Source organism: Aristolochia californica, unplaced genomic scaffold (assembly GCF_029961685.1).
Source record: "Aristolochia californica isolate CCGP_79_NKW_82.1479 unplaced genomic scaffold, dmAriCali1.0.hap1 SCAF_7, whole genome shotgun sequence".
Classification (NCBI taxonomy): domain Eukaryota; kingdom Viridiplantae; phylum Streptophyta; class Magnoliopsida; order Piperales; family Aristolochiaceae; genus Aristolochia; species Aristolochia californica.
The window spans coordinates 3,324,285-3,337,981 of record NW_027182268.1 but is presented as its reverse complement, the minus strand read 5'-3'; the positions used below and the strand labels follow the sequence as shown (position 1 = coordinate 3,337,981).

At 37.4% G+C, this 13,697-nt stretch overlaps 1 protein-coding gene across 1 annotated transcript; it reads left to right on the top strand.

Annotated features, from left to right (window-relative positions):
* The first annotated feature begins 485 nt into the window (after nt 1–485).
* Nucleotides 486–13,088, top strand: LOC137936044 (protein S-acyltransferase 24-like). Its single transcript, XM_068780557.1, has 13 exons — nt 486–1,146; nt 1,444–1,584; nt 5,999–6,111; nt 6,714–6,793; nt 6,906–7,069; nt 8,287–8,425; nt 9,285–9,384; nt 10,322–10,379; nt 10,921–10,998; nt 11,095–11,193; nt 11,308–11,386; nt 11,499–11,647; nt 12,418–13,088. The coding sequence occupies exons 1-13, from the start codon at nt 895–897 to the stop codon at nt 12,850–12,852; spliced, it is 1,887 nt and encodes a 628-aa protein (XP_068636658.1). The 5' UTR covers nt 486–894; the 3' UTR covers nt 12,853–13,088.
* The last annotated feature ends 609 nt before the right edge of the window (nt 13,089–13,697 follow it).

Below are 13,697 nucleotides of genomic sequence, written 5' to 3'. Positions count from 1 at the left end.
TATATTTCTTTCAAATATTTTTTTAATCGCCTCTTTGTTGAAGGTTGTACGATCGAATATAGTTTGAGTCATGTTTGAGAATTGTTGTACTTCGAGTGAGGACTTGAGCTCATTGGACACGAAGTCGAATACCAATTCCAATTCTAAAAGCTGTTAGTCTTATATTATTGGAATTATATTTGTTTTTTTTTTCTCCAAACAAACAAGTATTTAGCTATGATGAAACCACAATACACTAAATTTATGCACCATAAATCATTATAATATTTATATAACTATTTAAATGTATTATATATCATAATAAATATTTTTCCTATTTTTATTAATTTTAGAAAAAAAAGAATTTTTTTCTAATCGACTCGGGTGAATCGCCTCGAGATCGGACAACGGCGAGTCCGGTCGGATCCCCAATTGCAAGACCCTGCTTGTTAGGACTTTATTACAGGATCAAAGACTTGTAGATTGGAGATAGCTTTCCACGAGAAGGGATAAGATGAGAAAGCTTGCGGTTCCTACCATCGAGATCGAAGGGTGAAATTTCGTCATCACTCATCAACGTCTTTGAACAGAGGGTTATTAAAAAAGAGAAAAATGGAAGAAAGAACTGAGAAACACAGAAAGAGAGCAAGAAAATGATTGTTTTTATCGGATATCCATAGGCCACTCATCTTGGTTTGGCTTCTTGTTTCCTGTGTTTTTCAATTTTTCTTCTTACCTTGTCTAATACTTTCCCCTATAAAATCCAGAAACTAAAAACCCAGTCAACACCAACATCAACAGCTCTTCTCCTTTCCTTCTTCTTTCCCCCGGGAAAAAAATATCTCAAGAACATGCAATAAGAGCATTTTTAGATAGAAGAAGAGAGAGGTGACGGAAAAAGATAGGGGGAAGGAAATGTCGAGCGAGATCGAGGTTGTCGAGGACGGGGCAGCCGGTAGAGATCAGAACGCGTCAACGGCAAACGCTGGAGAGGAGATCTTGAGGAACGATGTCTACACGGCGGCGGCATATGGGGATCTGGAGAAGTTGCAGAGGTTGGTGGAGTGCGAGGGATGTTCGGTTTCGGAGACAGACGGTCTTGGGTATTACGCTCTTCAGTGGGCCGCTTTGAACAATCGTACTGCCGCTGCACAGTATATAATTGAGGTGACCCATTTTTCGTCTGTTTTCGTGTTTGATTTGCTTCCGACTATGCTCACTTTTTTGTTCATTTGTATTGCTATTACTCTGTATGATATTGTGTTTGTGTGGCAAAAACGTTGGTGATGATACTGAGGAATGGATGTGTTAGTGTCTAAAAATAAATCAAGATTTTGTCTATTATTTCTATCTTGTAAATGGAAGTTCATGGTTTCTACTTTTGTGTTCAAGTAATTTGATAAATGAAGAATACAAGGGTTCAACATTTATGGCCAATGAGGATTTGTGTTGTTTACTGGGCAGCATGGCGGTGATGTGAATGCGGTGGACCATACTGGGCAGACTGCACTTCATTGGAGTGCTGTTCGGGGTGCAATCCAGGTTGCAGAGCTTTTGCTTCAGGAGGGTGCTCGTGTAAATGCTGCTGACTTATATGGATATCAGGTTAGCTATTTATTTTGTTTTTCTTTCTAATATTTAGATCTGATCTCTGTGTCTCTTTCTGCTTGTTTAGGTATGCTGTATAATTCTTGTGCACTTAAAATATCATACGTGCAGAAGATGCTTTGTTCTTACACGCTGAAATAATATAGTTAATAGTTGTAGGCAGCAGGTAGTCATCTGTTTTTATGCCTCAATATAATGTATAATGTTCAAAGAAAGTGTGCATTTCCACCTTTTTATTCTATTTCCTTGGAGGGAGATCTTGGTTCATTACTGATGGACCCAAAGTGTGTCTATGCTCACACTCACAAACACACAATGGACAAGCGGAGTAGGTCATGAAGTAGACAGACTGGAAATTTATTAGCTATAATTGACATATTTTCCGTGTGAATAGGTTTTACATTCATCTTAAGAATCCTGGAGTGGTGGAGCTGAAGAACAAATGCTTTTGGATGTGAAACTCTGTTCTTGGATTAGTTAAGAGCTTTTCTGCAAGATCCTAAAATGTCTAACTCATTGACCAAGACAAAATGGATAGTAGAGAGATAATTGATTTTCCTTCTTAGATGACTCCTCACTAGGGATCCTAGGGCTTGCTGGTTTTGGGTGCAGTATCAAGGACCAAAATAGCTCAACCCTTCTCTTGTAGTCCATCCCACTTGGAATTTGTGACTTGTCTGAAGCTGAAGCCCAAGCTCTTCTAATTGGGATTAGGCAGTTTTCTCAGAATTTTTGGGGCCTGATAATCACAGAAGGAGATTCTGCAAATGTGACTTGTGGGTTGTCCAAGAAAGCTACTTCTCCTTGGCATCTTGGTTACATCTTTGATGAAATCTATGACTTTTTGTAAGCATGTTCCCAGATAAGCTAATATCCATGCAGATATATTATCTAGAGAGGGGGCTTCCTGAGACATACATCCTTGTCACTGGAGGCTCCCTCCCTTCACAATTTAGGGGTTTTCTCTTTCTACCACGTTTTATGTATCATTTTATTGCGATCATCAATAATAATGCTATCTTAAAAAGAAAAAAATCTTGTTGTGATATGATAGGTTTCCTCATCTCAAGGAGGCTTTCTCATTGGCCCTGTTTACTCAACCTGCCAATTGATAAGCAGGTGATCTTATGTCCTTATGAGGTTCTTTTATTTTTATTTTTTTATTCCCATGGTGTGCATTGGATGGACAATCAAGAGAAAAAGGATTTTGGAGGTAGTATTATTGATCCATAACTGGTGATGGATTTTTGAAGCGGATGGGATAACCAGTAGGGGGATCATGGAGTATAGGAAATCAGATCAGCAACAGGGTTCCTCTCCTTCAACCTACCTTTCTTTGATGGAAGGCCTTAGTCTTCATCCCTATATGGAAACACAAGCAAAGTAGAAACTTGGGACCCCTACTTTATCCTAATGTGTCAAGTGCCTATTTAAAGTAGGCACTACAACTGCTGGTCCTTCTCCATAAAGGTCAGAGACTGCATTTCTGCCCTTGACATATGTGTGAAGGTTCTAGCTGTCATCTTTGCTCATTTTTAGGGCTTCTGGACCTCTGCATTCAAGGTTAGGTCTGTTCATTCTCATTCATGAACCTTAATTTCTTGATTCGTTAGAATATACCTTGATTATGGCGGATTTGTCATTTATCTCAAGGGTACATTGTGTGTGTGTAATCAACATTCAAAAATTATTTTTGGACAGACCTGGACTTGAATGTAACATGATATCAGTAGCATGACAACCGATGGCTTTCAAAAAGTCCGATCCGCCCCACCACCCCATCCCTAAATGTCGTTTTTTGTTTAAACACTGTCTAGGTTTGATTTCTAACCCTTCCCTGCCTGGAATTTTGACCCTATAACCCATGACTGTCCTATCCCTGCCTCATCCACATAAAGTTCCATTTATACCCTCTAAAATTTGAACATTTGACATTTTTTTCTTTCCTTTTTACCTTTTGTTTAATAATTAAAGGTATGAACGTATTTCATTATCATATGGTATATTTTATTTCCAAACCTACCTGTATCTTTTGCATTCTTGTTTTTATTTTGAAAAGCTATGACATTATTGAAAAAGACATGAGGTATATATGTAATCTAAATGTTGTGGGTCAGATAGAGTTTTTTGGGTTAACACCATACCAACCTTGACCTGGCACCGTCCTTTGGGGTTAATCCCAACTCTGCCCTGAGGGGTGGAAGGGAAAACCCACGCCTTCACGGCTTGAGTTGGGACGGAGTAGGGTGGATTCTCGTTTGGTTTGCTTTATGGCCGTCCCTAGCATCATGCAGGTTGTCTATTTTGTTGGGCCTAGTTTGTGCCGTTTTTTTGTTTTGACATTGTTCAATGGTGTCCATTGTTTGATTAGATTTAAACATGAGTGAGAGAATTAGTGCGAATAATCCACTTAAGTTAATGTCAGGAAAAAGGCCTTTTAGTTATTAGTTAGGAGAAGGTCTCCTAACTGTCGGCTAGTCATTTTTAGATGGATTTCAGCTCTACATTAACAAAGAGGAAACTCAATCTTCTCTAGGATAGGGTTTCAAAACATTGTATTTGGGTTAGAAGTGAAAAGCTGAAGGCCAGGTTGGGTGGTGGGAAGCTATGCCAGGGTTAATGGATGGTGGCAATGGAAATCCAATGGTCCAATTGACTTTCTGCCAGATATGGTAGCAAATGAAAGAAGGGCTTTAATATTTGATGACGTGGTCCATCAACAAATTAAAGAGGAGGGATAGCAACATTAGGATAATTTGATGTGGGATTAGCCCAACAAGATCAAGGCATATAGGGCTTATCTAACACTGTTAAAAAGAAGAGGTGACGAAAGATCACCTTGGCAGGGACCTCTAGAGCTTTTGAATGTGTTTTATTAAGGAAGACCAGAAAGGAAGTTGAGGAAACAATGATGGATCCAGAATTTCCATCTATCTCTAAAACCCATGTTCTGTGATGTTTCTGTGGGTATACTTATGGCTCATATTAGCTTGAGGGTTATTGGAAGTGAGAAACAAAGAGAAATCTCATTGGCTGTGAGAGGTTTTCTATCCTTTTGATGGTGAGGATGTTGGATTTGCCAGAGGGAATCCTTCAACTTTGCTTTAGAAAGTCTATGGTTGACAGCAATGCTTTAAAACCCAACCTAGGCCATATGCAGGTTGCTTCCTTGAACCTGTTCTTCAGCCTGAGACCAATGCTTTAAAATCCAAACTAGGTACTAATCCTGTGAGCTCATTGGGCCTGCTTCAGTAGGTTTAACTGATATCTCATTCACATCTAACATGTAAACTAGAGCTCTTTCTACTGTACAAACCGTTTAGAGAGGTAAGAAGCAACTATGATTAGAAGTTATAATTTTGAGATTATTTAATTTTCTTGATTTTCTGGGAAAGTGTTTTTCTCTAGGAACTAGATTCCTAGGGTTAGAGGGAGCAGGGACATTATTGTATTTCTTAACATTGATTTTGTTATAAATAGGAGAGAAGGGTCTTTAAACATTAATCTCTCATACCCTTCTTTTTTGCAATTTTCACATGGTATTAGAACAAAAATGGTTCTGATGGAGAAGGGAAAAAAATTTGTACTTCTCTTGCTTAAGGCACTTCAATTGTCAGAGGTTGGTGGGGAATTGGATTTATTGGGCCAGGTTATGTTCTTATCATTCTCAAGCTGTGCTTTTGTTCTAGTTTTTGGAAAATTCATATTCGATAACACCATTGAGTTCCTCATATTTGAAGAAGGTGGCTTTGAACTTCTCCTTCGTATTGCTTTCTTCACTGTTATTGTGCTTCTGCCCATCAATCTTTGAACCGGGTCAAGGGACATTGCGGACCAGTTCTCCAAAGCCACTATTAACCATATTTCATAGAGGAGTCCACTTGTTAGGGTCTTGTGGGGTGAAAGTTGCAATTGTCAATTCTGAAACAGGAGCATGGACAACACAACCAGCTCACTTGCAACAAACCTTTAGCTACTTTGGAAAAGAACTGCTTTAGAGTTTCATTCAGAAAACATTCCAAGTAAAAAACACCATTCAGTAAAGAGGAAAAACAGCCAAAAATTAATATCTCAGGGCAATATATTGTGAAACAAGGTGTGTTTGTATTTCTTAGTTAAAGTTTGTTTGGAAGTTTTTATGAGAGAGAGAGAGAGAGAGAGAGAGAGAGAGAGAGAGAGAGAGAGAGAGAGAGAGAGAGAGAGAGAGAGTTATACATCCCATTTTGATTTTATGTAATTTACTTTGGGTATTTTACAATCTAATCTTTAACCTGTGTGGAATTGTAACATGTTTGTTGAGAGTTTGTAGATGTATTAAGAAATGACAACACATGTCGATGTAGATGTAGTGGGACATTAGCTTAATTCTTTTCTTAAGAATTTCCTTGATCAATTTTTTCTTTGGTTGCAGGCAACACATGTTGCAGCCCAATATGGTCAGACAGCTTTCCTTTTTCATGTTGTTACAAAGTGGAATGCTGATCCTGATATACCTGATAATGATGGAAGGAGCCCTTTGCATTGGTATTACATTTTTTTTTAGATGTTGCTATTTTTTGTTTTAAAAATGACATAACATTGGTTTTTTATGCCTCTAGACTTCTTTTCTTTTCTTCTATTATTTCTTCCATGCCAATTACAGTGACACTCATCATTTGGCATTTGAAATTGCATTAAAATATGAGGATCCTGATTCTTTAATGTGAACCTTTTGGCTAATCAAAGAGCAAATGTTAAGAACATTCTGGCTTGTTGATTTTGTTGGCTGGGACAATTTAGAGAATTGCTGGACATTTCATCCACAATTAATTAATTGTTCTGCTATTCGATAACTCACTGAACCTAGTAGTGCTCCATCTGAAAATATAAACTCACTTTTTTCTGGAGACTCTGGATATCAGTTGGTTGCTTCCATTGTGGTCATGGTCAGTTTTTGGTGTTAGAGGCTTAAATATCCAACTAAGTGAAAGATTCGATGGTTCTCTTAAAAAAGTAATGTGTTATGTTTGTTTTCTTGATAGGTTTTATTGAGAAGTTTTCTTTTCAGAAAGCTTTTTAAGTGCTGCACCTTTGCAGGAATAATGTATGATTATTTTTTTCTTTTTTTCCATTTTCTGAGTTTGCAGGGCTGCTTATAAAGGATTTGCAGATAGCATTCGTCTTCTTTTGTTTCTTGATGCATATAGAGGGCGGCAAGATAAAGAGGGTAGAATTCAAAATATTCTATTACATTTTTTCCTTATTATTCACTTTATGTACTAGCAGAAAATATGCTGCTTCCCATTTTTAGGTCTATGACCTTTATGTTATCATGTTAGGTTGTACTCCACTTCATTGGGCTGCTATTAGAGGAAATTTAGAGGCATGCACAGTGTTAGTTCAGGCAGGGAAGAAAGAGGATTTGATGGTGACAGATAACACTGGTTTTACCCCTGCACAATTAGCTTCTGATAAGAATCACCGGCAAGTTGCTTTTTTCCTTGTAGGTATTCTATAACTGAAACATTCTTGATTGAATATTGATCTTTTTTGGAACCCTTGATCTTGTTGCATGTTGTTTTTAATGGGACCATGGCTTTTAGAAAAATCTAGCAGTAGTCTTTCTCTAGCTGTAAGATTTTCCATTTTGTCATGGATTGACCAGCTATTCATCACTATGGGCTGTTGCTTTGATAATGAACAATTTCTTTCCATATTTGTCAGTTATGATAAGTATTGGTGACTGGTACACATTTTGTACAATTTGACAACCTATAAACATCAGGAACCTTGCTTTTTAGCAAAATTTGAATCATTAGAATGTGATCCACTATGTCATGGATAGAAATAATGAAATCAAATGCATGTAAAGCAAGACCTTAAGTTCTTTCCAACCATTCTTCTGAAATAAAAAGTGGAGTGCAGCTAGGATACACGGTTAAGTGAATGATTAGGTCTAGTGAATTGCTAAAGCCAGTGAAGATACCAGTGACTTGTTACATCTGGCCTGCTGCATAGAGGAACTCTGAATGCAGTCTCTAGATTCCTTTTAAAGTTGTTCAGAAAATTGCCAGAAGACAGTTAAAGAGAAGATTCAAACTTTTTCATATGGTTTAGCAGTCAGAAGGAAGCCATCCCATATATTTGAGGGTATATTTGAGGTTCTCAACAGGATTTGCCAATTTCCTATCTTCATGGAACATTTACTTGTTCTTCTTGTTTATAAAAGTATTTGGGCCCTTATATTGAAATTTTCATGTTTGTTTTAAAAAAGTTTGGGGTACAGGTTGACAGTTGATATGAGGTAGAAGCAGATGAGAGGCTCAGTTAATTTTCATCAGGTTATGCAATGGGTTGAAATAAAATCTTTTTAAATTTTCTGTTGTTTCTGCATTATGGCAATTACTATAGAGGCCCATGATACATTTGTGGGAATTTTTGTATTTTTTTTTTTTTTTTTGGGATTTGTTTGACTTATGGAATCTTGAAAAATGGTTGTATATAAAGCTATTCATTATTCCAGAAAAAAACTAATTAAGGATCAGAGAACACATGACAAATTTAAAAACTCTGGAATATTGATGGATTCAAATTTTAATTGTGAGCCAATTTTAGGTTCTCAAGAAGTTCGTAGTTGTTGAATACAGGTGCCGATTTTTATTGCTTGACTGTTTTGGTGAAATCAATTTTGTGTTGTTTTTATGACTTTTCTCCTGACAGGGAAATGCTATAAGGCTATTGGACAAACGCTGTGATGGAAATACTCGGCTTGGAAGACTTTCAAAATTAGGACTTGCACCTGTACTTTGGTGCCTGATTTTAATGCTACTCACTATCTATATTCATTCAGTCATCACCGGTATATACTTGCTTTTCATCTTTGATTTTTTTGGTTTTTTTATTTCAATTTTACTCCCATGAGAAATGGTTGAGAACTCTTGAGAGTGCCTGCATTTTAATTAGTTTATCGTCCATGCACAACATGGATCGACTGGAAGATCCCAAAATGGACAGGCTGTGTCCTTTGAAGTCTCATAAGCCAAATACTCTTGTCCTTGCCACTAAAACTTTCCGTATAGTGAAGATGGGTCCAAGGCAGATCCCAAAATGGACAGGCTGTGTCCTTTGAAGTCTCATAAGCCAAATACTCTTGTCCTTGCCACTAAAACTTTCCGTATAGTGAAGATGGGTCCAAGGCCTATGCCAAAAATGGCTAGCTACTTGAGAGGCTTATTTCTCAAACTTATAAACCAACAGATACTGAAGTAATTTTCCAATGTGGGACTAATACCTATGCTAAGACTCCTCTCACATTCGGGTCCAATTGGACAAACAAATGGGCCTACAATGTGGACAGATACAAATGGAGCACAGACAGACGGGCTTGGGTTCAAATCTAACTCTGATGTTATATGAAGATGGGTCTAAAGCCTATGCCAAAATGACTTCGGAGACCTATCTCAACCTTATAAGTAATTTTCACTGTGGGACTAATAACCACGCTAACATGTATTAGGAAAACACGATATCAAGTTTGTGCAGTTGCCCAATCAACACCTTAGACAGACCTTGACACAACCTTGACAGGACATCTCTGTTGGTGGTCCTGGACTATCTGTACATTATGTGGCGGAACCTTTGATTTGAGTATTTGAGAACTATGCATTTATCACTATATTATTCTTATAACAGGTTCTTCTCTTATTCTCTGGCTGCAGCTTCCCAATATTTCAAATTGACTGCTGCATTCGCTCTTTTTGCTTGGTCGGGTGTCTTCCTTGCGACTGCTGGACTGATTATGTTCTATAGGTGTAGTAGGTATGGAGCATATGAAACATGATTTCTCCAAATTAATAAGTGTCATCATTTTTTCTGCTATGAAGAAGTGGAAAAATTATGTATTACGTATGGTTTGGTTGCATTAAAGTTAGGAAGATGTTCTTGAAATAAACAAAGAGAATAGGTAAACGAGCACTAAGAACTGTTTTGAGTTTGTTGGATCACAATAATGCACACTATTAGGTTTGTTTATTTAGTATTTCTTGATATGTAGTATTAGTAGGTAGTCCCTCATCCTCTTGTTCTCTACCTCTCACCAATGAATGTCCCTGCCCCAAAATATGTAATGTCAAATTCTTTTCCAAACTTTGTGTTTAAGGAGCCATTGATTAACAATTTTATTCAGTGCTGATGCACACTACATATCAAGAAATACTAACCTACTAGTGTGCATAATGTGATCCAACAAGCTCAAAACTGCCAGATAGACTCCAACTGATTGAGTGTGTTGTGATGATTCAGTAGTAGCTGCTTGCTTAACATTTTTTACCTCTCAGTAACTATATCCAAATTAGTTGTTCCCCTGACCCGTTCAAAGTATGGAGTAGTATTTTGTCGCAATCATCTTTAACAATATCAAATTCCTTCTACCATGGTTCTGTTTGTATCTCAGGTTGCACTAGTTAATTTTTATTATTGTTTATTATTTAAAAGGTTATTTTGGTGTATTCTCCTTTTTTAATTCTTAATGCTACATTTTTCATTCAAAGAGCACATGATAAACTTCTTGGGATTCTGTTAAGACTCTTAGGCATGTGGTGATCTGTAGACATATTTTACTGCTTATATTTGGATCGCATGTTTTGCTGTTATTATCATTAACTTATTTCATGTTTGGTTGCAGCCTTCATTAGATTTAGCCCTTGTGGATTGTTTATCACTGAATCACTTCTTTTGGTTTATTTTGTATATGCAGGAAAGACCCTGGGTACATCAGAATTAATGTACATGACTCTCAAAATATGAAAGATGATGTGAGTTGCACTTGTTCTACTATTAACCCGTTAAATCTGATTTTGGATTTGTAGTCTCTCTTTATCATTATCCCTTAAGCTGCTTATATATGAACCACTCAATTCTTATGATCACTATATGCTTTTGTCTTATGTTGGCATGATGAATTGCTTGAAATATGATTATTGAACTCTGTGACTGTGCCAGCGTAGGTTGCTAAGAAGGTGCAAGGAGAATAGTGATCTAATTATATATCCTGTCACTAGCATTTCAAATATACATGCTTAGTGGTTGGTGATTAGCTCTTATATTGTGTCTGAAGTAAAAAATTCGAAACACAATTTTCCTGTTATCGGAACTTTTTTAAAGAGCACTAAAAACTTCCGTTATCTGCAGATTTTTATTTATTTTTGACTGATTTAACTTATAGAATGTAAATTTAACTCATAAATTTTTTCTCAATTTTTATATCAAAATTAATTCTTTCAAATTCATTCTTTGTTTAGCACGTGTTACTTTAGAAGCAGCTAATAACGTTGGTTGTCTTTTACTCTCTGTCAGGAGCCTTTACTGAAGACAGAACTGAATCATCCGGCCCTGTTGGCTGGGAACTGGTCTCAGCTTTGTGCAACATGCAAGGTCTCCTTTATGACTATCATTCTTTAGTTGTCTGGAACTCCTTTATTTGTCTACGTTTTTGGACTAATTCTTAGTCTTATCCTTCATATTTTTTAGATTGTTAGGCCTTTGCGAGCAAAGCATTGTTCCACCTGTGATCGCTGTGTTGAGCAGTTTGATCATCATTGCCCTTGGGTATCCAATTGTATTGGCAAGGTAATCTATATCAATTCTGGTTTTTCAGTTTTAAAATATCTTTCATGATCTCTGTTTTGACAGCCTTAGGTTCCACCTTGTGTGATCTGATGTAAATTTGCTAATTTATTGCAGAGAAACAAGTGGGATTTTTTTATGTTCCTCATTCTTGAAGTGTCAGCCATGCTGGTTACTGGAGTGGTGACTTTTACACGTCTGTGTTGGTTTGAAGATGTTTTATATTTTGTAATGTTTCTTGTGAAGTGGCTTGAACAATTGTTGACTTTCATATCTCTCAATAACATTCCCTTTTTTTTTGAGTGCAGGAATCTGGACAGATCCAGTGACTTCGAGTTCATTTGGAGAATGGGTGAACCATGTAGGTGCTCATCATGCTGGTGCTGTATCATTTCTTATTATGGACAGTCTTCTTTTCTTTGGGGTATCCGTCTTAACAGTTGTACAGGCTTCACAGGTATGGAGAGTTACTTTGTAGTGGAATTCGTTTCCTTCATATCATTATTCATCATTGATGTAATGATCGTTTGCTAGTTGTACAACTTTAAAAAGGTTGAACATGATCTGCTCATGAATGAAAGCTTTCACATGCTTCAACCAATGCTGGAAATTTTGTTTTTGGAATTTCAGTTGATTGGATTGGTTAGGAGACCTGCCTGGTTTTTGAGTTCAAATGTAATGTTGTTAATTTTACTGGAAAAAGTAATTCAACTTTTGTCATTTGCACTTCAAAGAGAAATTTGTATCCTTTGATTTCACCTATAAAAGCTATTTGCTGCTTTAGGACATTTAAGTCATATTTTTCCCTTCTCTGAAACGCCCACTGGCTCACAGCATTAAAATGCTGAATCAGTAAAAACATTTTCTGGTAATTAGCTTTCTGTAGGAAGATTTTACAAAGAAAAAAGAAAAGAAAATTTCTGCACAGAATAAACTGACTACTTAAGATGAAAGGATACTTATTTTTTGCTGCTTCATACTATTTATGGGTAGGGCTCTTACAAAAGGCATCAACCATCTTTATCTAAGTGATGAAAAAATATCCTGCTATACTTGTGGTTCGTTTATGGTGCCTTATTCTAGTCCATGAAACATGCCTGAAGGATGTCTTTCCAAACAATGCTCCAAACCCTTTGGTTTACAACATCTATACTGGCAATTACTTTTGTAAATAGCTTAGTTGTTTTCTTTCTGTGGTTTTTGACATTGCTTGTTTAATTCTTTTAGATCTCTCGCAACGTCACAACCAATGAAATGGCAAACGCTATGCGCTACAGCTATCTAAGAGGAGCTGGTGGGCGGTTCAGGAACCCATATGATCATGGCTTCCAAAAGAACTGTTATGAATTTTTGATCAATGGTTCTAATGAAGATATCGAGCATGTGGTGCCAGAGGCAGCTCATGCAGAGGGAATTGGGATGTCTGAGATGCCACGGAACACAAATTTGCAAGATGGAGTGCCTCAAACTAATAGCAATAGCCATGTTGCCCTTGATGTGGACTCGAAAAGCACCAGAAGTCATGGACATGTGCATTCAGGCGAGTGCGACCACAGCCACAGCAAGAGTGACTCTGCTGTACCATTGGGACTGGGTCTTGGTTTAGGTCTTGGACGAAACACTGGTCACCATCATAGCAGTCGCTCTGTTGTACACTCATGAGAGAAGTTGCACCCCCTGAAAATTGGAAGGAGGTGACAGTGTTGTGTTTTAGTTGGTGTAACAATTGGAAAGCATCACAGTGTCCTCTATAGCTTCATTAACATTGCAATTTTGTGCAGTTACAAGATGGTTTAGGTTTGAATATGTTTACACCAGATCCCAGGAATTGATATATCTTTGTGCAGTGACTTAGACCTGTGCATGAGCTTCGATTGAAATTTCTTCATTTTATCGGATTTTAAGGCCCCATAATTCCAATTGGATTGGAATCCGATACGCGACAAATGATACAAATGAGGTATCTAGCTTTCAAAGGAAAAAGCAGGGGTCAAAGAGTGGCAGCAGGGTAAAGCTCCTTTTCTTTCTGATGCATCAAGACGATAAATGTCCAGGCTTCATCTCTGTCCGCCTCCTGTTCCTTCGATCAGAGCTTACTGAAGTCTGGCCTTCACTGATTCTCGAAAAACACAATCGTTCTCCCTTCTCCACATAATATTTTCCGGTTCAACCACGTCAAAGCAAATTAGAAATCATAATGGCTGATGATTATCTGAGAATTTTAGCGTCGACCACTATCATAAAACGATTTCCACCAGAACCCACTATCGACCGGGCAATCCAAAGCCATTTGGAGCGCCAGTAGATTAACCAAACTAACTTGCGAAAGCATCGTCTAAGAGCATTGGATTCTTCTAATAAGAAAAAGCACGGAACATCGGAATCATCAAAACAGGGAGGGAAAGGAGAGAAGAGAAACATTGGGGTAGGGGACTAGAAAGCGCAGGCGTGTTTAAAGTCAAGCCATTATATTACTAATTAATTTCATCATTCACAAGAACCAAAAA